At 41.6% G+C, this 26,520-nt stretch overlaps 2 protein-coding genes across 5 annotated transcripts in view; one reads left to right on the top strand and one right to left on the bottom strand.

Annotated features, from left to right (window-relative positions):
* Nucleotides 1-3,747: 3,747 nt before the first annotated feature.
* LOC147901490 (pentatricopeptide repeat-containing protein DOT4, chloroplastic-like) lies at nt 3,748-7,472 on the bottom strand. Of its 2 annotated transcripts, none has more exons than XM_087374305.1 (2): nt 6,449-7,472; nt 3,748-6,334 (listed from the first exon to the last, which is right to left on the bottom strand). In XM_087374305.1, exons 1-2 carry the CDS (start codon nt 6,805-6,807, stop codon nt 4,075-4,077), a joined length of 2,619 nt encoding a protein of 872 aa, XP_087230431.1. In that variant the 5' UTR covers nt 6,808-7,472; the 3' UTR covers nt 3,748-4,074. The 2 variants fall into 2 exon arrangements, with proteins under 2 accessions (XP_087230431.1, XP_087230432.1); XM_087374306.1 differs by having other exon boundaries at nt 3,748-6,351; nt 6,449-6,576.
* Nucleotides 7,473-18,380: 10,908 nt separating this feature from the next.
* Nucleotides 18,381-26,520, top strand: part of LOC147901489 (uncharacterized) — a 69,959-nt gene continuing 61,819 nt past the window's right edge. For 2 of the 3 annotated variants that reach the window (XM_087375010.1, XM_087375008.1), the window contains exons 1-2: nt 18,381-18,445; nt 18,549-18,623. The gene's annotated coding sequence lies outside the window, so the exon portion shown is untranslated. Of the gene's footprint in view, nt 18,446-18,548; nt 18,624-19,351; nt 19,437-26,520 lie in introns of those variants that run through there. The other variant, XM_087375009.1, reaches the window with a different exon arrangement.

Below are 26,520 nucleotides of genomic sequence, written 5' to 3'. Positions count from 1 at the left end.
TCCTTGGCAATCCGGGTCCCAAGGTCGGGGTCCACTTACCTACCACCATCTAAACAAACTAGGTGTTAGAACATCATAGTTACGTTTGGGTAGACAGGTAATGCATGTTTTCCCTGGCTTGTTATCACTTTACCTAGGAATATAGACAACCATATGGATTCTTAGATAATTAAAAAAAAAATTAGCCACAAGCGAAGTTTAAGTCACAAGTGGAGTAAGGAGCGAATGTATGCATGGGTTGGGAAGGGATTAGAGGAATTATGGGATGATTGAGAGGCCTATCAGATTTTGATTTGTGTACAAAGAAAGAAGATAAGCTACATTTAAGAGAGACGATATGTAGTGGAAAAATGGTGTAGGGGTCATTATCATTAACTGATCTGGAGGGGTCAAGAAACTTAGTAATGATGGGGTTGTTATTGAAGAGAATGTCATTGACATATGTGAAGGTGAGAAGAAAGAGTGAAAGGAATAACCAAGTCATGCCGATTTTTTAATAAATTTGAATTTGAAAGAAGTAAGATAAAGGTGGCACGAAAGCCCATAGGATACCTTTAGGTTGGGTCCAACAATGGGATCTAACTTAAATGATACATGAGTGAAGGAGGTGGTTGTAACTAAGAAAAGTGTTAAAATGGTAGAGTGTTTTAACACTATCTCTTTAGTAAGCTAGAGGCCACCAGTTTTAAGGAAGAAGCCTTTGAAACCTCCTTTAGAAGCAAAGTTGCAAAAGTAAGTGAGAGATTCCGTGAGGCTACAACTACCGTGGTGGGGGATAGCTTCATAGCATTTAGCTATGTTGACATAATAAAGGAAGTGGATTTCTAGGGGTAAGTTCATGAGAAAATTTAAGTTGGAATCAATGTCCCAGAGAATGTTAGTGTTCACGTTGAGGAAGTTTTTGTAAGTGTCATGCAATTTATCTCCCTCAATAGAGATGATTTTTAATTCTTTAATTCCTGAAGCCACGAGGTTAGAAAGCAAGGCAAAAAATACAGCTATGACTGTTTGTGAGTCAAGAGAAACTTTGTCTGTGTGCCTTATAGATACACATGAGATAAGGGAGGTAATTGAAGATGTGAGAAAGATTAAGAGAATCAAAGGTTCTAGCAATGGATTTGAGTGTAATGGATGGGGGTTCAAGTAGGGGTAGGAACTTAGGGGAGTTAAGTCTGATGAAGAATTTGAAAAGGATAAGATGTGTCTTCTTCCTATCTTATTTTGGGAGGCGGGTTAGGTTTAGAATAGAGGAGACGGAGAGGATATTGAGGGCTAGAGAGGGTCCAGGGAGGTTGAGAAAGGAGGAAGGAAGAGAGAAGTCAATAGAAGGTGAGAGGGATTTAGCTATTTCAAGAAGCAAGATTCTAAAGTGGTAGAAGGTGATGAGGGAGAAAATGACCTCTTTGGGCAATTTAGAGATCCAATTTAGGAAAGCAAAAAACTTGGCTTATAAGGATCCGATGGGGAAGAAGATGTCAAGGTGGTTGAGCATGTACAATATGACATGATCAAGTTAGAGAATAGAAAACTTGCAAGACATATTTGTCTTTTTGATTAGTCAAGTGCATTTGATATAGGGTTGGACATTCCAACAATTTTTAACATAGTAGTTGTCATCTTTGTTTGAGATTCCAGAGTTGTTTCAATTGGCACCTTTAGAATGGAAAAAGATTTCTTTGGTGAGGCTACACTTGGAGTGGTCAATGGATTTCAATAAAAAATGGATGCTAAAGAAGTAGTTAAAGTTTATAGGCTAGCAACCATGATAAGCATCTTGCTTGCATTGTTCAACCTCTTTAGAAGAAAGATTGCAAATCAAAGCAAGAGATTGAAAAGAGAAAGGTGCTAAGAAACTGAGGTTGTATAGGCACCAAGTTTTGTGATCGACGGAGTGAGCTTTCATTTCAATTTTTATAGGGGAGAGAAGGGGTATATGTATGTGTGTGTGTGTGTGTGTGTAGATTTAATAATCCCATCAATAAATGAGCCATACAATTAATTCAATTATTTGGATAGTTATAAAAAGTTGCATATGAAAAACAAAATTGACGAAACTTTTGACACTTTTGAAATCCAAATTTTTTTTGGTAAGGACCTGAGCAAGAGGATTGGCAATAGAATTTTTCTTTATATTGAATTTGCAAATTTAAGAAAATAAATAGTACAGAAGTGTCGAATCCGTCAAGTACTCCAAGCTCCGAGGTCAAGGTCCACTTACTTGCCACCATCCAAACCCACCAATTGTTAGAACAATGAGGTTGACTTTGGGTAGACAGGTAATGCCTGTATTCCCTGGCTTGTTATTGCATTGCCTAGGAGCAAGAACTGTCATTTAGGATTCTAGAAAATAAATGCATAAACTCCTAAGGACAATTTAAAAGGTTTTAAGAAAGAGAGAGAAGGCCATTGTTGCCATAGGGAGCGGGTAGTCCACATCCTAAAAAGCCATCTTTTATGAAAAAATCAATAAAAAGGGATTTTTAGAGATAGAGAGAGAGCACATAAATTAAACTTTAAATAAATCAATTACAGGGTTAATGTGCTTAGCAAAAATTAAAAAGCTTAGTTAGAGCAAAATTTTCCCTGAAATTTATATCGCTAAAAGGAGCCTAAGGCCAATGAAATCAAGATGGGAGTAAGTCCTCTCCCAAGACAGGTAATTAAGGGCTATTAAAATACAATTGAAAGCATTTAGACAATAGGAAAGTTGATAGTTAATTAAAAAGAAAGGTTAAAGAGAAGGGGAAGTGACAATACCAGTTACAAAAAATAAAGTAAATATCCATAAGGGAACTTAATAACCCCTTATGAGAAAAACATTACTAACTAGAGAAGGGAGAGCATCTACGGCTTTGACTGGCAATTAAAGGCCCATAACTTTCTTTAACAAGATGGTGTGTAGACCATAATCATAAATTTATACTTAGGGTGGAATATAAAATGGTTAGCACTACGTAACTAACTAAATACATGAAATAAGTTAAAAAGGCTTGCTCAAATGAATTAACAAGGTTTGAAAAAAAGAAAAGAAATCCAAATAAGACTAAAGGAAAGTTATAAGTTTTAGCAAAGTAATAGCGTAAAGTAAAAAATTAAAAGACCCAATATGGGGGGCAATCAACACACCATGTTGAATGGGGTAGTAAAACCTAAAGACACAAAAAAGACCAAAGATAGGGCACAAGAAGGGGTAACATAATTGTAAAAATATGTTTTTTGAAATAAAGAAGCAGGACCAGTTAGAACATTAAAAGTATATATGCTTTCCTCTATACTTAAGCATAAACTATTGCTATCCATAATAAGCAAAAAAGGTTTTCTTTAACATCAATGTCTAAGTAACTATATATATATATATATTGGTTTGTATGGTAGCCAAGATGCGAAAGGCCAAGTATGAGTGGTTAGCATCAAGCAGGGGGGGAGAAGGCATAATTTATGGTTAACCTGACGAGCACCTTTTGCTTACCTAGTATTGCTTTTGTTTTTGTTTTTTGTGTTTTGTGGGTCGCATTTGATTTTTGTATCACATTTTCAAACTACTTTATTAAAGAGATGATTTCTAAAATTCCATTGATAAAAAGTATGTTAAATAAGTAATTGAGATTTTTCACACTTTTCAAAATCCATGCAACCATGTTGTAAATGATTAATACCTCTGTCTCCATTCTCGCAATCCATATGCTTGTGCAGTCATTTTCCACACATGTTGCACTGGTAAGTCTTTTCAACATAGGGGTTTGCCAGAGTGCACTGTGTTTAAGCAGAACACCACAATCTCTCAAGAACAAAAAACCACCTTGAAGAGACCTGAGGCAGCAATTCAGTTGTCTTGAACAATGCTAGACTGTCTTCCAATCATCGGTGTGCATCTTTGAATTCTAAAGGCGGATGCATCATTCATTTTTGTGCCATCTTTAGGAACCTAAAAAGCTCTGGCGAATCTCTCTGCATGCATTATGCAGCTTTCATAGTTTGACCGGGTTGCCCCATAAACTCATCTCAAGCATTGCTGGAAGTCCCAGAATTTAGCTGCCACTCACTACAAAGTCATGCAATTTTCAATCATCTCTGTCAAAGCACCTGCAGGCTTTTCTTCAACTCTGTGTGCTTCCTCAGCTCCTCTATTCTGTATGTGTCATCCCATTTGCCAGAACTTGCATGCAGGTTTGCAAGGAGCACATATGAAGCGGCAAATTCTGGGTTCATCTGGACAATTTGGTGAAAGCATCTCAATCCTAAATCTGCTTCCCCATAAGTTTTGCAGGCGTTCAGTAAAGCTGTCCATGTTCCTTTAAATGGAGGATACAACATAGTTTCTATCAAATCCTCCCCCTCACACAAATATCCTGACTGTGCGAATAGATCAACCATGCAAGTATGGTGCTCTCTTGTCGGTGCAATGCCATGTTCTCTTCTCATCACCTCGAAATACTGCTGAGCCTTGAATATCAGGTTGCTATGGTTGCAGGCAGTAAGAAGACATGTTAATGTGATAGCATCGGGCTTCACATTCTGTTCTTGCATTTCCTCAAAAATTTGTACAGCCATATTCCCCTCATGGTTCATGCCATACCCTTTGATCATTACGCTCCATAACACTACTCCTCGAACTGGCAGCTTATCAAAGACTTGCTGTGCCTCTGCAATTGAGCCATATTTGACATACATGTCCACCAAATTGTTCCCAACAAAAACGTTTCTTTCAAAACCCTTTCGTGTGATCTTCATGTGTATTTCTCGACCCTTGGCTATGGCTCCTATGCTGCCACAAGCTTTCAACACAGAAGCATACGTGAGAGCATTTGGAGAGATGCCCTCCAACTGCATCAATTCAAAACATTTCAGTGCCTTGTGACCCAGTCCATGTTCAGCATATCCTTCAATTAATGCCGTCCACGACACCACATCTCGAACTGCAAGCTTGTCAAAGATCTCCCACGCTTCTGAAATTAAGCCACATTTGGCGTACATGTCAACCAAAGTGTTGCAGACAGCAAGTTCTTTCCCAAATCCTTTCTGTGCAATTTTCATATGTATTTCCCGGCCCTTGTCTAAGGCTCTCATGCTGCCACAAGCTTTCAAGATGCAGGCAAATGTGGCAGCATCTGGAGTGACGCCCTCAAGCTCCATCTGTTCATAACAATTTAGTGCTTCCTGACCAGGTCCATGTTCAGCATATCCTGCAATAAGTGCTGTCCACGACACGGCAGTACGAGCTGGCAACTTGTCAAAGACTTTCCGTGCCTCCAAAAGCGAGCCACATTTGGCATACATGTCCAACAAAGTGTTGCCAACAGCAAGATCTCTACCGAATTCCTTTTGTTCAAGTTTAAGATGTATCTCTCGGCCCTTGTCTAAGGCTCCCATGCTGCCACAAGCTTTTAAAACACACATGAACGTGACAATATCTGGACAGGCGCCATCCTGTTGCATCTGTTCAAAACAATTCAGTGCTTCCTGACCAGGTCCATGTTCAGCATATCCCGCAATAAGAGCATTCCACGACACAATATTACGATTTACCAGCCTGTCAAAGACTTCCCGTGCCTCTAAAAGTGAGCCACACTTGGCATACATGTCAACCAACGTGCTGCCAACAAAGACATCTTCTTCAAAGCCTTTTTGTGAAATCTCAGCATGCATTTCACGTCCTCTTTCTACATCTCTCAGCCTTGCACAAGCTTTCAGTAGGGCCATAAGCGTGTAGCTGCTAGGACGTACACTATCCTTTTGCATTATCTGGTACAGGTTAAAAGCATACTGCGTTTGCCCACATTGGATATAACCCAATATGAGAGAAGTCCATGAATGCTCATTCCGGTGAACCAACCTATCAAAAACCTGCTGAGCATTGGACACATTTCCACAATCAACGAACATTGACACAATATAGTTCCCAGCAGCTTTTTGAGCTTCCAGCCCAATATTGTAAATGTGTGCATGCACGCGCTTTGCATAGGCTAGATTTTTATTTCTTCTGCACTTCTGCAAGATGCTGATAAAGTTCTCAACTGGATGTAGCTCAGCCGTCCCATCCAAAATACCAAGTATCTCCTCTAAACTCAGCACTTCCAAACCCCTGCTCTCTTGCACTAGTTGTGCATCCACTTGTAACCCAGACCTAAATCTGGCCTTGCACATGAGGCTGGACCGTGCTAGGGTCTCGCTAAAGCCAGGGTGTGCTGAGTTTGGACAGCCCTCTTCTTGGGTTGCATGCCAGCCAAATGCTCTGGCCCCATTGGTTCCCTGGCTTCCCCCATCCTTGGCGTCCTTTTTCTCAAGCATCTCTTCAACCCAACCTGGTTGGTGAGTCTCCTTCGTACTTCTATCCCTGAAAGGTGGAGGCGTCTGTTAAAAGTCACCAGAGATTAAACAATCAATACTCCACTTATATTTCCACAGCTTCAGATGTACACAATATTGAATCAGCATATGATTCGCTTACTTTGGTCTTTGTGTTGTCCCAAAACTGAGAGTACTCCTGCCGTAAGCCCTCTCTAATCGATAATGAACTAGAAGAACAGGTCTGTCGAGCCGTAGCAAATAATTGAAACTTGTAGGACCAGCGGAAGGTTTCTGCACCAAATGAGTCTTTTGATGCTGGCCACCGGATCGAGGATCAGATAATTGGCGTCCCGGAGGACAATTGCTCCACGCCCTGTTCGCAGGACAGGGCGGTGAACATGAAGGTGAAGGTGGGGGGATAGCGAGCTGGCATCCTGAGGGTGAGGGTTTAGAGTTGTGCTGCCAGGATGGATGCATCTCTGCGAAAGGTGAAGTTGGGGCAGCGATAGTTGATAACATAGCTGGTTATCTCACTCCACCTGGATTGGTTCCGACAAAGAACAACACATTCCGTCGCTCAACCAAGCAACGATGGCAAATTTCTTGAGAACCCAGTTGCGAACCTGTGCTGCTGCTCAGAGGTTTGGGCAAATTGCTCGAGCAGGAGTCCTTTCTGTGCGTCTTCACGTGCCTATAGGTCCCCCGACAGCCAACGTCGATCGTGTACTAAGTGTATGTTGGTCGTATACGACTCCTATTCATCTTTCCAAGCACCCCAAAACGTTCTACAGGTGTGCCTTGCATGGCTACTGGCTGCCCTTCGGCCATGCTCTCGATTGAAGCCTGGCTGCAAAATCACAAGGACCGAGAGCGCCTCCCCACGACTGATCTTCTTTCCCAGCTCTGGAATGCCTGTGTGGTAGCACAGCATTGCAATGCCCAACAAGCATTGTGATTCTTCTCCTTGTCTCATTAATCTTGTCTGAATCTTCTTGGAGACCTGTTTCTGCATGCTACTTTGGGCAGCCCAATCCTATCGTGTCAAGGTCCGCGGTCTCACGGAAGACGAGCTCAACCGTGCGATATCGGGCGGGAAGTCTCCATCCGCATCTTAGCAGGTCGCCATTACGACTGGACAAGAAACATGTGCAAGCAAAAGCATACCTTGAACTCCCCGGCAACAAGTGTAGTCCCATCGAGGCAAACTGATCTTCATGGATTTTGCTGGGTTTTTAAATGGTTTTTGATCTAACCGCTCTAACTTTGTTCTTGAGCATTTATCACTCATATGGAAGCCCTTCTTTTTCCAATGATTTATGCATCCCTATCATGTATCACCACGCATACGTGACGCTTGAGGTTGGCATTTCCAAAAAATCAAATGGCAAGCGACAACATAATCTGGAAATGCCTCCCTCAGGCATTTCCCTACGGACTTTAGCCTTGGCAGCAGAGTGTGAGGAACTTGACAAGGATTTGGCCTTGTGTGAGGAACTTGACAAGGATTTGGCCTTTTCTTTGTCATTTACACATTACTGTGAATTTTATTTGTCAAATGACATTCAAGAATAGCTTTGACTTCTTATTTTTAATGTCGAATGAAAAGCTTATCTAGTTGTTGCTTCTTTTTCAATTGTTACGTAAATATGAGGGAGTAGAATGTAGTAACATCTAAGGCTAGGTACACACAACATTGCAAAATATCATTAGATATGCAAAAGTAGGGTGGACAAGATCTTAAGCAAGCAAACTCCGTCGTCCATCCCCCACCCAAGTCTAGAACCATGGACACCATGAGCAAAAGACAAGAGTTAACCAATAGGCTATAGCAAGCCTGTAGAAAGATCTAAGACCTATTCATGGATTCTTCCTACCGGTCCCCTCAGTGTGTAAAGCACACCCATCTTTGCTCACAAAAAACTGGCAAACTAAACTTCAAGTTTTCAAAATTACAGAGAAATTTATTTTTGCAATTTTTAATTTTGTCATATTTTAGATATATTTTGGAGAGATTTATCGTTGTAATTTTTAAATTTTTCATATTTTAAATATATTTTAGAGTTAAAACCTGAAAAGTTCTATGAAAAAACTCAAAAGTGGAAAGTTCAAGGCTTCTATATCTACAAAAGTAAAACCTCTCTGTGAACACTGTACCTGCCCATCCCACTAGCGGATGGGCAAGTGTGGGGGCTGTGTGTACCCGACTTAAGTAGGACTTTATGGTATAAAGAAGGTGAGGGAATCATCTCTCAACCCACTTTCAATCTTCTTGGTTCAGAGCCTCAAGGGAGGGGCTCTAAGTTCCAACTTCTACTTTGAGCCTCTCTTCCCTAAGGCTCCAAAGTCCACACTCACTTGAGAGTGCTCAATCCTAACTCCTCCCCCTTCAACTTGGCTCTACAATGAATGGTTCCGTCAGAGCTATTGAACGACAATACACATCAAAAATCAACTTTCTTCAGTCATGGGGACGATCAAATCTCTTCAATTCTCCTCTTGTGATCTATAAAGTATACTCTTCCTCCTTGTACTTCAACTTTCAAGTTTTCCATATGTGTTGTGTATATCAAAGATTTCATCTCCTTGGGTAACTTAACACTTGAAACTTCTTCCACATGCAGCCTTTTTTAATAATCCTAAGTCATCCTACCTTTGTCACTGACTACCCCAATGATGATAGGGGCTCCAAAGCCCCCAAATGGGAAAAAAAGGGAGTTCTTCTTACCTCCAGTGTAATGTGATATTTGCTCTTTGCTCAAATAGCTGCAATCTACCAGCAGCTAAAATGCACACTTGAGCCTCATGTTTTGATTCAATACTTCTCTCTCCTTCTTTACTGTTCATGACTCCAACTCCCAAATGAGAAAGAACGGGAGTTCTTCTTGACTCCATTGTCACGTGATAGCTAACACTCGGTCAAATAGCTACAACCTATAAGCTGCAATGCACACTGGTGCCATATATTTCAATCTAATACTTTCATCTCCTTGTTTATCGGCAAACTCAAGTGGTTGCATCCCTATTCCATATAGATTTAGTGGTTTCAAGTTTGCAACTTGCTTAAATTTGCAAGGCTGCTTGAGCATTGCACTATTACTATCTTACATGTTGATCATAGTTGCGTTATGTGTGTGAGCTTGACTGGCTATCATCATAAAGCGGGTACACCAGGGGTTGGCCCATGAGCCCAGTGCGATTTGGTTCCCTGAATGTGGATTCCAACACCACAGGTGGGGTGGAAACTGGGGGTTTTTGGGGCTCGTTCTGATCCCTGTTCTACCGAGCAAATGGGTATATCATGTCTGAGCAAATGGGTATATCATGTATGAGGACTCTGATAGTCCTCCGCATCTTCCCATCATATTGGCAAAGGTACCCGTACTCAGGCTGCTACTACAGAGGAAGTAGGGGAGAGGTGGTATTGAGTTTGAGCTTGGAGCCTTCGAGGCACTAAGGTTGTTTGGCTCACCCATGTCTCTATATACACTCATGAGTCTTTGAAGCTAGATGTGTCCTCTTGGGGTGGTATGTGCACAGAATAGGTGCTAAGGACTGAAGCTCCAAAATGGACATATGTGAAGCTAGGTAGATAACTAGTTAGAACATTGTCAAAAGTGCTATCTTTGGGTTTAGATTCTATTCCAAGGACCCTATCCGACCTCAGGTGCATGTAGGTCAAAGAGATGCACAATCCAGATGATTTACTACAACCCCTATAGGCAGCTTGTGAAGGACACTACATTATGGATAATGCAACGTGCTGCGATGTCGATGTGGCTAATGCAACGTACTACCCTACATGATGCTACGTTAAAGTTATTGCTGCATCTATCACATTGCGGTATGCCTCGATGTCGTGTTACATATATCGCATCGGATGCTATGTTATGCTAATGCACTGGCGCTTTGTTACAGTTATTACAACGAGGGTTGACTTCTTTATTACAACATGGGTAGGTGGCTAACATCATTAAATGTGCATTAAATGCAAACAAGTAGTTGATGGGATGTGTCAAAGTTAGGTAAGCTAATGCTATGTGGGATTATATCATAATGTGACATGGCATCGGGTTAGCACTAATGCAACGTGGCGTTGTGTTAAGGATATTGCAATGTCTCTATTCCATGCAGCTTGTTGATGGGAGTTTGACGATTTTCAGCCAATTTTGAGTTTCTTTTGTGAGCTTCTAGGGGCTCTATACTACCTATTGCAAACAAAAAACACATTTTGGGTGAAAATAGAAAGTTTTCTATTATGCGACAATTTTAGTCTTCCAAAGAGCTCAAAATTCACCCAAAATCATCATTCCTCAACCTATTTCTTGGGATTTGATTGCACAAACACCTTAGCAATTATCTAAACTGGCTTCTACTATGATTTGACAACACAAAACACCAGAAACAACTCACAATCACCTCAAATGCTAGACAAAAAAAAAAAGTTTTTCTTCCCAACCTCTCCCTATTCTCCAAAACCAACACTCCTAGTTAAGCTAGAAAGCATTAAGTAATGGGTATATAATGGAAGCAGACAAAACACAATGCAAAAGCGTACCTGGCTATCCCTAGCAACAGCACCAAAAATGTATAACTGTGACTCAAATCTTGTGGGGATGTTGCCGATACGCCGGTGAGCTCTACCCCACTTGACTCCTGGTTGGGAGCAATGCAAAGGCTTGTTAACCACTAGTGTCACTCCTCTGGCAACTTCCGATTTGTTGCAATGTGATTGCATGAAGAATAAAAGGGAAGGAGAGATGGAGAGAGAGAGAAGGGGAAGAGAGGAGGATGAAGGGGAAGGGTGAGAAAGAGGGAGTGGGAATCACAAGGGCACTACACTGGAAACAAGAGAACACTCAAAACAACTCGTTGAGAGAAATGAGAGCTTGTATTCCAACTTGTCCAAACAACAAGTGAAGACCAAAGTCAAACTTTTGGTCTTATATATATCTTACAGCTTGAAGGGAGGTTCAACCCTATTCTCTTACTTCCACTCTCTCTCTTCTCTCTTTTTACAAGTCACTTCGGCCTATCTACCTCTAAGACATAATCACCTATACATTCTACTCCCTGATCCTATTAGATTTGCAAAAACATCATGATGCCAAAATGACACCTTTGTTAACCAATGTGGTTAACATCAACACTCTTACCCGTTTTGCTCTAAATAAAAGATTTGCTCATTGTGCCCAATAATGGGTTGATTCAAACCTCCTTGTGGAGAGTTTTTTGCCCAAAAATGGATTGATTTTGCATATAGAGAGGGTGTCATGGCTACCACTATAGCATATTGAGTCTTCTTGGTTGAGGTTGCTAAGTTTTAGGGGGATTTCTAAGAAGAAGAAGAAGAAGAAGAAGAAGAAGATAGGCTTAGCCATTCCATGCAAGCCATATCTATAGCTAACCTTGACTAAGACTAAACCCCTAGCTAGGGTAGGCATTCAACCCCACTAAGGGTTAGGAAAGGGATAAAGACCCCCCCTATGACCTTAAAGCTACTTCCTGGAGTTGAGGCAAGTTGATTGGCAGTGCAACCTAAGGCCAGGGGTTGGAGCATTGAATTAGAGTAGTGGTGGCATCGTGAATAGGAAACAAGGAGGTGACTAAGAAGCCGCCAGCATGAAGAGGTTGCTCAAGAGGGGGCTACCTAATAGAGCACGAGCTACCAAGAAGGGAGCTTGAGGCGACTGAAGGAGTAGAGGAGTTGTGCAGATGGAGGCATAGAGGCTTGAGAAGAAGAAGAGGCGTGAGAAGGAGACAAAGTGCGATTGGAGGCACAAAGGTATGAGAAGGAGATGAATGTCTTGCTTGAGGTAGCTAAAGGAGTAGAGGAGCTACGTGAGGAGTAGATGAGCCGAAGGAGTAGATGAGCTATGAAATTTTCTTGATAAATTCTGTAATGAGGACTATCCAGCTACAAAGAAAGAATTATATGAAGAAGAATATGTGAAGCAATTGCATGCATTTGGGGCTAATAAACATATTCCTAAAGCATGAAGTCTTTCGTATCTAGTGGACATGAATAGTTATGCAATGATGGCAAACAATTTTAGCTACCCTTGCTAGTACAATATTGTGCGAAAGAGATTTTTCTAGGTAAAATAGAATTAAGACTATAGATAGAAGTAGTTTGGCCTTGGAGCCACTTGATCCTTCTCTTGTAGCTTGGACTAGAGTTTGGAAATATGGGAAGATGACCACAAAAATATAGCAAAATAAAAGAGATGTAAAGAAGATAGTAATTTGGCCTTGGAGCCACTTGATTTTTCTCTTGTACCTTGGACTAGAGTTTGGAAATATGGGAAGATGACCAAGGAAAGATAGGAAAATTAATGTTTGTTACTATTCAATGAAACTTAGAACTATGTATAGTGGTTTTTAAATATATGGAATGAGATAGGAGATTGAATCTAAGACATCATCCACAATAATCATCAGTTTGCTAGGGTTGGATGGGATGTACACACATCATTTGATACATCATGGTTGCTATTTGAATTGGGATGTTCTTACTAGCATAAGCACTAAAGGAACACCATGCATTGCCCTAGATGTGACCAAGAAAATAGGGATCTGGTTATAATAGTAAGGAATAAGACAAATGTGGCTTATTAAAATAAGGGTGTTGAGGGGTAAGAGAAATGCAAGAGATTCCACACAAAGAGTGGAAGGAATCCATTTCAATTATGATCTTTTAAATGGCTTGGAGAATCACAATTATCAAGCCCCACATAATGCACTTGCATCCTAAGAACTTTGACAAAAACACCATGGGATGCTATTCTTACTCAAACGGATAGAATTTGCAAGAGTGAGCAAAAGTGACTGCATTTCTCAATTTTACGGATCCTTGATCATTTAGTGATGCCCATGGAGTGCTCTACATCAAAGCCTACAACATGAGAGCTCTTGATGCACTTCCAAATGGAATAAATCAATGTACATCCTAGAATGATTGACTCTAAAGCAAGTATTAGTAATCAAGGGTAGGAAAAGTATGAATGGCTTCCTCATCGAGGGTGTCTATTCCCCTTGTTGCTTGAATTTTCATCATTTCCCAATTTTTCTTTGCACCCACTATATGTCAGAGATATAGAGCAATGCCCCACTTGTGAGCCCCTAAATGAGGAGAGCTCTAGGTCTTTACACCTACATATGAATGTGGATAGATGGGCCAATAAGGCAAAGGAATGAGGCTTCCATGTAGGCAACAAAATGGATACCACATGGGTGACACATGAGAATCGTTCTATATTTATTGTAGATTGGTTTTGAATGAGTCTTTGTATAGGTTCTCTCAATTGGATGGAAACTGGAAGGTGAAAGCTTTTTGTACAACTAGAGGGGGATCTCTCATTGTGGAGGCTTTCAATCCTTCTTGTAAGATTGCCCTTGAGATTATCGACAAAGACTTTGACAAGTTTGAGTTATTGATCGATGAGGGTGATCAAAAGGCTTCTCCAAACAAGCCAAATTGTAGGATATTAGAGAAATATGAAAGGATGATCTTGTCAATGCCTTTATGTTAGAGATGAGGGATCTTAAAGGTCAAAAAATAGATAATAGTACCTATGGAAGGTCAATGGGTGACAAATTCACTCTAGAGCTAGCTAGAGGCTCCTAGTAGTGGGGATCAACGTGGACGCAAGCCATTGTGCAAGGAATCGAGATCTAGGATGCAGATGGCATTGTTGTATGTTAAGTTGAAATAAACCTAGTATCTTTGGTACCTTGTAGGTTTTGGTCAGTCCTTATCTTTTGAGGGGTGGTTATGTTGGTGACTTGGGATAGTAAAGACACCTGAGTGTTTGTGACTTGGACAAAAAATTATGACAGTATTCCATATTGGGTCTGCTTGTTCATGAGGGATGAAGCTCCTTGGAGATACTATGGGATACATTACCAAATAAAAAAGACATCTTGACTTGTTCCTAAGAGCTTCTACACAGGAGCTACTAGAGCAGTTCTTTGACAAAGCTATTGTCAGGCTGCAGTGTGTCATTAAGTGGGGGTTGTTGGAGGCATAGGATCAATGCCCCAGCTATGACCCCCCAAATGAGGAGAGCTCAGGGCCTTGACAACTACATATGAATGTGGAGAGATGGACCAATAGGGGGAAGAAATGATGCTACCATGTGGGTAGTAGTAAGATAGATGCCAAATGAGCAATAGATCAGAATCCTTCGTTATGTTTTTTGTGGCATCCCATTGGGCCACCTAGGTTCATTAAGGAATGAGAGTCTACAAAATTTAGGGTAGACGATGGGGTTGGAATAGTTGAGTCATACATGGGGCCTTGGGGCTAGTGTAGGATCAGCATAATAGAATCAACTAGTGGGGGGCTAGGGTCATTTATAGGCCTTTGGACATAGGTTGTGAAAACAATAGCTCATCAGGCCAATAGTTTGTCAATAGAGAGGCTATACATAATCAACACAAGCTTAATAGTACAACACCTCCACATTGGTAGTAGGTACAGACCTAGTTGGGTGACAACAGCAGCTGGTTAGCCAATCTATCAAGAGAGGCTGTACATAATCAACACAAGCTTAGTAGAACTACACCTCCACGTTGGAGTAGGTATACATCTAGCTGGGTGATAGACTGGTCAGCCAAGTTTTATACAAATGATTTGCCAGTTCCAAGTTTTATACAATTTTCAAGTTCCAAGTTTTATACAATTTTCAAGTTCCAAGTTTTATGCAAATGATTCCCTTGGAAGCATCTCATTCATTTGAAGATTGAAGACCTAAACATCCCAAGACTAGCATATGTAAATATAGCACATGGGCTCAATAGAAGAGGTTTTCAAAGGTACATTTTTAAAAACATTATTACACTTACAGAAGGGGTTTTTAAAATTAGGGTGCATTGAAAAGCTAAAAATTTTGTATAGGAAAAGGGGTCATTTTAAATCCATACAATTTACAGATAAGGAGTTTTAATAATACCCCTCGAACGCCCACTCCCCAATGCTCGAGGACTGAACTGGGGAACCTATATCCATGACATAAGTTATAGCTGATGAAGGGGGAGTGATTTTCTTTGTTTTGAATTTTCCTCCTATGACTCCACGGGCTTTCCAATATCCCTTGCCATAATATGCCGCCTTTGGGCAAAAAGGTGTTCTCTTCTAGTCATCCTTGTAAAAAGTGATGTGTCTAGCAGGGTTAAGGCTTTAGTGGCGTGAGCTATCGAGATGTGGTAGAGTATGGTGTCTTTGTGTAATAATATCTCTTTCTTCTTGAGTGAGATCATCCATGGCCATCAACTATGAGTGCCCACTGTGCCAGAAGATATGTCTCCAAATAGTCTCTCTTTCCTTAGAAGATTAGAAGACACATCCTTCTACTCCATGGATTTCAAACAACCTTTTCATTAACTGGAATTGTACTTATGTTGTTTTTCATCTTGGATCATCAACTCCTCAATTTGATTTTGAATTTGCACCACTTGTATGAGTGAAACTTTTTTATTTGTGTGATTTAAGTGTCATAGTTTGTGCCACTCTTCTATTGTAAGTTGAGCCAGTAGCAACTGAGGATATTTGGGCTTATTTTTATAGTATATACGTCAAGCTTTTGGACTTTCCTATGAAACTCTAGGCCTGATATGATGACTATGAATGCTTGGGCAGCTGGGGAAGGGGTCAGCAAAGTTGTATCATACCCCTAAGAGATCAAATTCGCATGCGAACCATAACACTACATCCATCTGTAATTGTTTTAGTTTAATGGTTTGATTATGATTTTTTCAAAAAAATCAATTGCCTTTCTGATGAGTAGAGGATGCCTCTATGAAGTTAGTAAGATTTGTGTTTCTTTTTCTAGTATTGTCTTTATAAAAATTTCCAAAAATCCAAGTATCAATCGAAATAATGTTGTTGATATAAATACCCCAATATAATTGTCGAAGTTTGTGAAATTTGTCATCTACCCCAATATAATTGTCGAACTTTGTGAAATTTGTCATCATTAATTAAAGGAGAGATACTAAGTTGCCACCATCCAACATAGCATTTTGTTAGAACAATTTATTTACACTAGGAAGGACGGTTTAGAATGCATCTCCCCAGTTGTTATCCATGTCACAATTATGTATAGCAAAATTCACACTCACTGATGTTTTGTCTAGTGTACATCCATTTGTTTTTTGTATTGTCATGTATTTTGACTTTGCAATGGAATAATACTAGGTATTTCCCATTCTTTACGTCATAGAGCGTACCTTGTCCAATGCCATTTTGCTGTTTTACTTTGATGTATAAGTTTTTGATGAGTGTACTATAGTTATTGGATCCAATGTATTTTCCAATATGACAACATATCTCATGTTCAGTAAGTGTTCGACTATCAACTATGTTTAATGCTCGTGATTTATCATGGATTAAGGGCTATATTCAATTGATTTTTGTTTATCAAAAGAGGTTTCCATTCTTAGAAACCAATGATCAGAAGGCTAACATCAAATGATAAATATCTATATGTACATATAACTCTCTCTCTCTCTCTCTCTTTGTATATATATGTGTGTGTGTATATATCTATATATACCAAAGGACAAATTCAAATCAATCAATGAAAACTAATAGATAACTAAGTGACTAACTCTATAAACCAAAAAAGAAAACCATGTAACTTAATACATACATATATGTGTGTGTGTGTGTGTGTGTGTGTGTGTGTGTGTGTGTGTGTGTGTCTGTGTGTGTGTGTGTGTGTGTACGTGCGTGTACATACATACATACATACATACATACATGCATGCATGCATATATATATATATAGATGTCCTCTCCTTCCACCCCTCTCTTCGTCCCGCTTCTCCCTTTTGTCGCCTCCCCCTCTCTTCCCTCGGTCAGCCTTCTTTCTCTCCCTCTCCCTCTCTTGCTTCCCCCTCTCCCCCCATGGGCCTTTATCTCCCTCTCCCTCCTAAAAGTGACAACCTTCTCATGAGAGTTATGCTTGTAAATGCCCACCATGGTGCTTGTCTACAATCTCGTCACCCCCTTGCCGCTCAACATGAAGAATCCAAAAGGATCCCTAAAGGATCGAAGGAGAACCAAAGGTAACCATCGCAAGGGCTACTAGAAGCACTGCAAGATGACTCTTTTAATAAGTACTATAGATGAGCAAGCAAATACATCGATTTCTTAGAGAGAGGGAGAGTAGGGGTAAGGGAAGGTCGAGAGGGAGGTGGACGAAGCCAGACAGAAAGACACATTTCATCGTAGATGTAAGGAGATATTCTAAGGGGGAAGCGAGATATTTCATTGCAAAGGGCTTATGTTTAATTTAGGCACATAGCTTACCTTAAAATTTAATTGCAAAGTCGGGATATAGACTAATTAATACAAAAAGTTATCTAGGTGGATATATTCGCTATAGGAATCGAATAGATACATAAAAGTAGGAGCGTTATAGAGGTCAATTACATAGTCTTTATAAAAAGCTGAAGGAAAATTTATCATGAAAGTCAACAAACTTGCAACTTCTCTTTGGTAATAACTACTTTTGAAGATGTTACGTAAACTTCAATAATTCACTTTGCCTCTTAACCAATACTTGATCTTATAGCTTCATTCAAAGCATCTTTACTTGTGGAGAAGCAGTTTTGTAGACAACAAGACTGCAAAGAGATGCTTTGCATCCGTAGCTGCAAATAATTATAGAAATCACAAAAGGCAAGAGGATGAACCTCCATACCCACACATGGAAGGAATTTTCTCATGAACGGAGAGAGAGAGAGAGAGAGAGAGAGAGAGAGAGAGAGAGAGAGCCAGTCTCCCCTAAACTCACACACCCAATCACACACACGTGGCCAAATATTAGGGGCAAATTTGCTCATGGCCTGTGTTGATAGGTAGCATGACGTTTCTCGAGGGAATCAAACGTGGGCACCTTAGGGAGGCAAATGCCCAACCATTTAACCGCTTGAGCCACGAGCCGCTGCTAGTGCTATTGATTGGAATTAGGTTACATTGCCTTGGGTGTCAATGACGAAAATTGACTTAACTTTCCTTGACAAGTGGACGAGGAACCCACCATTGGTGAAGTCGATGCTATAGCATATATTGTGAACAACTAATGGAGCAACAAGAAGAAGAAGAAGAAAGAAGGTCCATGGAGAAATGTAAAGTAATGAATATTCCGAAGGGGTGAGAGTGCTTTTGCCTTTGCCTTTGCCTTTGCCTTTGCCTTTGCTAGCTTAGTGACTAGTTGTCCAATACTTACCACAAAATTGCCTGTGCTGCATAAAAGCCTGTGATCGGCTTATGGAGGTGCAGGAGCTTCTTCAGAGTATCGCGCTGCAAAATGTTGTTGAGTCATCGTCGGGTAACGTGCCCATTTTCCCCTTGCCCCGTTTCTTCGCTCGCAATTTCACTTTTCGATTTTGATCCTCGTAGCTCGTTGCCAATCTTGTTTTTGCTCTTTCGATCGCTCATTTGCTCCTTCAACCACACGGAAAAACCAAGTCCGTGCCGATCCGATTGGTCAATCCGAGCATGTTGCCAGTTTTCTTTCCTTCCCCCCCTTTTCTCGTGCTTGTGGCCCCCAATTTGCGTTCCAAGTAGTTGCATTCCTGGCTTTCCTGCTCCTCCTTCCTTTCGATTGAATTTCATAGCCCAGGGTGCATTGAAGGCGTCAGTGCAAACTTGGGCGCCCTTTCAAATTCCGGATTAATTTTATGAGGCCAACCAGGTTTGTCTCCGTGCAATGGAATTGGCTCGCATTTCGAGGTGTCGAGTTGCCTTCCTCATGTGCGAATTTTGTAGACTTGTAACTTCTTTATCTTTATGTAATGAAAGGACACGCGTGGTCTCCTTGGATTTTTCAGATTTCCCTCTCGTGGACTTTTACTCGGATTTTGTGTCAAACGACAAAGAGAGAAGCTTTTTTGTCTTCCAGGAAGTGTTCTAGAAAGCATAATGCGATTTTTGTCCAATCTTTTCTTTCCCTTTGGATTTAAGTATCACAGGCCTCGATTATATCGGTTGCTTGGCTAAGCCTTGGCCAACTCAATATCTGTGTGTCACTCTTCTTTGAGCTCCAATATTGCCATACGGTGGAGCTTTCTCCTCCAATTAAATGATTGAAAAACATCTTAGATGATCTACTTCATACTGGAACTTATCGGGGACCTTTAAGGTATGTTTCAGCATTCAGCTCCTCAGCGTTTGTTTTGTGTCCTTCCATCTTTTTTTCTCAATATTGTACTCAATGCAGTTTGCCCGTCTATGTTACAGGTCCCTACTACTTGAAGCTGTCCAATGTCTCCGTTTGGACTGCGTGGTTTCAAGCTCCGAGGGCCATATACATGATTTTCTTTGTTTTATCCACATTGACTATCAGACTGGTCTTTTCAGGGAATCATTCTAAGCCTCCATGAGAATTTCTAATCAATTAAGACGAGATTCATGTCATCCACATATAATAGAAGAATGAGTATTATGATATTCAGGGCGGGTTCTTCCTTTCTTCATCCCTTATGCAGTCCTCTTTCTAGCTTCATCTTTGCACAAACCAAAAGTGGTGCGAGACAAATTGCACCCTGAAGCCTGTCTTTCTAGTGAAAGCTTGAGACATCATCTTGCATTTAAGATCTTCATTTATTCTGGCCATTCTGTTGGCATTCCCAGGCCGTTTGTTCATTTGTGCTGGTTCATTTTGGCGATGCATTTCCTGAAACCCACAGGCCAGCAGAACAGGTCTGTCCCTTGCAGTCTGCTCCCCTCCATCACACCTCCAGAAGAAGTAAATGAGCTATAGTGCTGGTGACCTTCCAAAAGCCTGCTTACCCCTTGGTTCTTCTCTACTTCCTTGCAAAAACCTGCGTACCTTTGCAGTCTGCTCCCTTCCATCACACCTCCAGAAGAAGTAAATGACCACGAGTGTTGGTTATCTTGCAAAAATCTGCCTACCCCTTGGTTCTTCTCTACTTCCTTGCTGATTTTTAGTTTTCAAAAAGCTAGGACGCTACTGAAAAGAAGTCTTGGAACACTGCAACAAAGTACTGGAACTAGCACACCAACTGGTTCAACAAGTACTCAACACATAGCAAGTTTATAATATTTTCTTTCACTAGTTGTAAAAGATCACTATCTGTTGATAGTGATCAACAGTCCCATAGATCCTGAAGGGTATCAGGTGGACTTTAATACAATCATATCGCATCGTATCATGATGAAAGTTTGGCTGTAAGTGAACCCATGGATACGGTTTCAACTCACCCATCGTGAGCTTCCAGCTAAAACCCTGAAGGACTAGTGACCCTTAAGGACTAGTGCTATGTGTCTTCTGCAATAGCATTTTCTATCCCCCTTGCTTTTTGCCCATCGAGTCTGTCAGAGTTTAGAGGTCAGCTTCTGAACTGTGAGCTCCCACATGAGGTGGGCATGGGGGAGTTGTACCGGCAGCATAGGTGGGATCTGAGGGAAGCCACATGAACTGAAAAAGAGGAAGCGATGGGGGCTGAGCAGAGAGAAGAAAGAGATTATAAGGTGGCTGCCATGTGCACAGTACTCTAAGCATGGGCAGCATCTAAGGGCCCATGCAGGACTGGCACAAGGTCCAATGAAGAGGGCATCAGGGCCAGCAAAAGAGTCAGCCAACAAGAGCGCCTGCAAGTTGCAACAGGTTGGCAGTCTGCAATAGCAGTCTGGGGCAGTTAGCGCAGATTTACTGGTCTGCAGATTGCAGACACAGGGCCCACCAGGGCTAGTTGGCAGGTAAGAGTGCGAGCGGCTGGTGCAGAGTCTGCTGATCGGCAGACTGAAGGTGCAGGAGGGGGACCAATAGCAGCTTGCCGTGTGGCTGTGTTGGCCGAAACAGTCAGCAGTAGGGCTGGCGGGTTGGGTATTTGACAGACTGGTCAGTCAGTCTGCTAGATTTGGTAAACCAGATCTGAGGGGCATTACTAGGCCTAGTGGGGTGCAAGCATTCAAAGAGTGCCTCACTTTTGCTACAGATCCTCACCCAGGAAGAAGAGCAGCAGGGAGGTCTGTTGGATCTGCTATATCATCGAGTCTCCAAGAGCCACTGAAGCCTATCAGCAGGAGGAACTAGAGCAGCAGAAGGATTCAGACTCGAAGGTCACAAGCAATGCAGCGTTATGCTGTCCACATTGTACTTTTGAGTGAGGGCATATTTTGTATTTGGTTCTGTCCTTTTTGGAACATCTATTATATCTTCTTTTGGCTGTACAGTGTATATGTCTCTGGTATTGTGCACATGCCTTAGCAATACCTGTATTGTGCGCATACCTTAGCAATACCTGTGAGCAATGATGAGTGAGATGTGAATATGATTCCTGGCAATATCCTTGTGCTACGGGGGTGTTGGTTACAGTAGGCAACCTCCATCTGTTATTCTAACATGGTATCAGATCCCCGAGGAGACTCACAACTGCGTGCTGTCAAGGAGAGAGGACTTTTGGGTGAAAGAAAGGTGGCCTCAATTCAGGAGGTGCAGAATTTGAGATTGACTCTAACATCTGAAGGACAGATACGTAGGAAGGTGACCTAGATTCAGATAAGTGTGACTTTGTCAAGTAGGGTTTGTAGAGTTTGTATCAATTGCATCTTTGGGTTCCCAGGATTTTCAATCCAATGTCATAGAATGACAAAAATCTGAATTTGCACGATTGGATATATTATAGTCTTACAAAGGTATATATCTTCAATTCCATGTCTTCACAGATGCTGCTGCCAAACTTCGGAGAGGGAGGCAAAGTGAGTGGGATTATTCCGCTGCTCAAAAGTGAGCAGCTTTGACCTTTCCAAGCCGTCATTTTGGTCACAAAGGCTCAGAAGCTCTTTGACAGCATATTCAACACGAGCATAGGCAACTGAAGCGGGTCCACCTTCTGACCAGCTATTGCCAATTGATCCCTTACCACCTTCACTCTTGTGAGGTACTCATGCACGGCATCGCCTTCTCCATCCTCATGGTGAACAGTTGATTCTAGAGGTTGAGGATCCTCATAGAGTATTTTTCTCATACAGACCCTTCAAAGTTGACCCATGTTGCTTTTGAGATATCTGCCAAATGAATGTGTGAGATCACCCCATCTGCTGCCATTCCAATTATCAGGGTTTGGTACAGGAGGAGGCCAGGGCAAAAATCTGTGACGGAGGTAGTCGCAAGGACAAAACCTTTATTGCGCCAGGCAAGGATAAGGGCTTGGGGAAAGGAAAGCTTAGCAATGGCAATCCTAACAATGAAAAAGATGACAAGTCTGATGACAACGACGAGGATTTTTGTGGTGGTGGAGCAAAGAGAAGAAACACTTGTACTGTGATGAGCTTGGACATTATGTGAGGGATTGCAGAAAGAAGAAGTCCCATAAAAAGAGGAAGGAGTCCAAGCAACAGTCAGAGGAGTCAACACCAGGGGCTAACCTGGTAACAGAAACAATAGAGCTTTTTTTGGTATTGACCTGAGTGTTGCTGAGATCAAGTATGCAGATCTAGGTGAAACTGTCTTAATGTCTGACATTGAGATATGCTGCAATGAGCCAGAGGTACCAGGAATCTTTGTGAAGGTGGAGCACACCATTTGTTGCTCAGACTGTTGTGCTGAGACCCAAGCTGACACCACTTGCACGTAGGAAGTATCTTTGAAGGGACTTCTAGGATCAGGGTGAGAGGAGTACAGGGACACTGAAGCTTGATATGTAGGGTTACACTGGGTGCTTCCGGGAGGTACCTGGCTTGCTTTGAAGGCAAGGAACTGGATGAGCGGATCCAATCATATGTATATTTATTGTGCATTCATTCAGACTGCACTAGCTTGTTTTGGTCACAGTGTTTGCCTTGTATTCCTCAGGTAATGAGAATTGAGAGTGAAAGGCTTTGTGGCAGACAAAGGGGGACGTCTTGTTGTAAAGGATATCAATGTCTTATTGAGAGAGGAGGGTGAAAGCTTTTCTGGCAGAGGGAAGTCTTCTTGTAGAGGCTATCAATGGCTGTTGCATGACTTTTGTCAAGGTCAGTGATGACAACTTCAAGGTGCATGAGGTGCCGGTATGGAGAGGTGTTACAGAGATTTCTTCAAAGCCCAGTTGTAAGCCCTTGCATGCTGCCCATGTGGCCTGGCTACAGTACTGCCCCTATGGAAGCCACCTTCTCATCGCTTTCTCCCTTGTTCAGTCCACCGTGGCTTCCTCTTTCTCAGCCTATGTGGCTTCCCACAGATGCCATCCTATGCTGCTGGTACAAGTCCCTCATATCCTCCTCATGTGGGGGCTCATGGTTGGGGAGTTGACCTTTAAACTCCCACATCCCCTCTCAACCATTCACTGTGGGCCAATTCCCACTCATTGATGCAGAAGCTCCATCATCCTGGATCACGGGTATAATGCGAGTCACACCAACCGTCCATGGTACCACCCTCCTTGATCACGAGTACGCGAACGCTCTTAAGCAAACCTAGTGCTGCCTGGCATCAGGACAGCAGAAGGGGCAGCCAACAAGGGCTGCCAAAGTTCACCTATAGGCCTGGAACAGGTGGGCAGTCTGCAACTGCAGTCTGGGCAGTTAGGCCAAATGTACTAGTCGGCAGACTGCAGGTACAGGGCCCACCAAGGGCTTGTCGGCAGGTACAGGTGTGTCCTATCAATAGGGCAAATGCCTGTCAGATCTGGCCGACCGAATGTCACAGACTGACCGACCAGTCTGTCAAATACCTGACCAGCCAGCCCTACTGCTGACAGGTGTTCCAACTCTGCCTCATGGCAATCTTTATTGGCCCGCCTCCTGGACCTGCAGGCTTGCCAATCCAGTCCAACCATTCGAGGAGTGTCTCACGTATGCTGTAGATCCTCACCCTGGAGGAAGAGCAGCAGGGATGTCTGTTGGATGTGCAATCAGCATCAGGTCTCCAAGTGCCCACTGAAGCCTTTCAGAAGGCAACGCAGCAGGAAGAGCTAGAGCAGCAGAAGGATCCAGAAGATTGCCTACTCCAAGGTCACAATTGGGCAGGGTTGTGCTGCCCACGTTTTACTTAAGAGAGAGCATATTTTGTATACGGTTCTGTTCATTTCGAAACGTCTATTATTTCTTCTTTTGGCTGTATCTCTCTCTGGTACTGTCCTCATACCTTAGCAATACTTGTGTGCACTTACGAGAGATGTGATCCATGGATTGTGTGATTCTTGGGAATATTCTTCCACTGCAGGAGTGTTGGCAAATAGCAAGCAACCTCCATCTGTAATTCTAACAGATTCTGCTATGGCCTTGCCTGTATTATTTTACATATTTTTCCAAAGAAAAAAAATCTAAATTTGTATGATTGGACATATTCTAGTCTTACAAAGGTATATTTTCCAAACAAAAGAACCATCAATTATATACAAACAAAAGCTATACAATGTCAGCTATCAGTGAGGTGCTTCATAGGGGGAAAATGATGTTGCAGTTTATGCAAGGGGATCAGCCTTGGGTTTTCATGATCCGCTCTCTTTTGTTGCTTATTGATACTTCTGCTTTTGGGCATTGGCAGCCTACATAGTGGGATTTTCTACTTGGCTCTATTTCAAGATCAGAGGCTGCCCTTTTGTCTCTCGTTTGCTTCTTGATTGGAAGCATATTTTATCCCACTTAGAATGGAATGGCAGGGATTCTTTGTTGGGAAATTCCTCGAGGGCTGAGAATATTTATTGGTCCAAAGTATTCCACCCTCCTTTGGCTATATAAGAACCCAAGCGTTCTTATTTTATATCTTTCAAAGGTATTTCTTCTGTGGCGGATGTAGTTCAGGATGATGGCACTCTTTTATCTTTTTCTGCGGCTGCTAGCAAGTATGGTTTGGGAGCTCATTATCGTCCTTTATGACACAAAATTTCAGAAATGCTTCAACCTTTCTTGCTGGTACCTCGTTTGGAACTTCAGGATAGGCTTGAGGATTGGACTCTCCATTCTTCCTCTTCTTCAGCCCGTCCTTTGAAGCTGTCACATATCACAGTGTCTTCTCCGTATAAAGTGTTGTTACCTCCGTCTTGGGTTTCTGACAGAGCCAATTCTGTTTGGCATATGGATCGCCCATCAAAGTGGTGGAGAAAGCGGCTGTGTCTCCTTTGGCATTATAAAGTCCCTCTTCGGCAACAGGTTTTCCTTTGGCGAGTCCTACTTGGCATTTTTCCATCTGGGCAATTACTCGCGCATAGACATATTGCCTCGGCTATTTGCCACCGATGTCTACATTCTGCTGAATTTGTGCCTCACATTTTCTGGCATTGTCCACATACTTGTGATTTCCTCGCTCTCATTCGTCAGGGGCTTCGAGCGAGATTTCCTACTGTTACTTTTGGCAGGCTCTTCTGGTTATTTGGTTTTCATCTAGCTAGACAGGGTTTTGATTTATTTTTTGTTTGGGTGCGCTACTGGGCACTTTGGACTCAATGGATGGACAGAAATCATAGAGTCTTTGGTGATTCTACTTTTCCATCTTTTGTTTTTTTCAAACGATCTCTGCAGCAATCGTTTTATGATTGCTTTCAGACTCATTTGATTAACCATGATGTATATATGGCTTATACTGAGATTTTCGGTTGAGTAGTATTTGGAGTACCTATAAATGTAATTTTTTTATAGCAATAAAATATTCTTCTCACAATGTAATTTTTTTATAGCAATAAAATATTCTTCTCACAAAAAAAGAAGTGTGTATGTATGTGTACAGCTAACATACATACATAGATTTTCCTGCCTTTGTATAACTAAGGAGTCTTTTATCACTCAATGTAGTAATTTTATCACTTTACTAATACACGAGGTATAATCCAAGAAAAATAATGAAGAAAGTACGCACCATCTTAGATATGAAGTCTTTTATCTATGGTGTATGGGCCTCATGCATGTTTAGAATGATTGAACATAAGCTGAAAACACAAAGCGGGGAGCTGAATAGCCCGTTTTTCTTTTAGTTTCAAAAGAGAGCTTGATTGAGTAAGTTAGGAATGTAATTTTGCATCTTTGTATGAAGTGGTACATAATGTTTTAAATAATTCCCAAGAGAGTCCGCGGGTCTTTAGAAACCCAGTATAACTGCTTATGCTTGGCCACTGATGATGACATAAGTGTTGCTTTGCTTGCTAAGTATGTCTTTCTTTTGTTTTTCAAAAAAAATTGTTACCTCTTTTTTCTTCTCTTTCGTTTTCTCTTTTATTTTCTGTGTAGATTTTTAGACTTTAGAACAACAAAAATTTTAAATTTGTATGATTGGATATATTCTA

This window comes from Dipteris shenzhenensis, chromosome 5 (genome assembly GCF_047967505.1).
Source record: "Dipteris shenzhenensis isolate YYH24624 ecotype China chromosome 5, Dip_SZ_1.0, whole genome shotgun sequence".
Taxonomy (NCBI): domain Eukaryota; kingdom Viridiplantae; phylum Streptophyta; class Polypodiopsida; order Gleicheniales; family Dipteridaceae; genus Dipteris; species Dipteris shenzhenensis.
The sequence above is the reverse complement of the archived record's forward strand: the minus strand, read 5'-3'. Positions and strand labels throughout refer to the sequence as shown.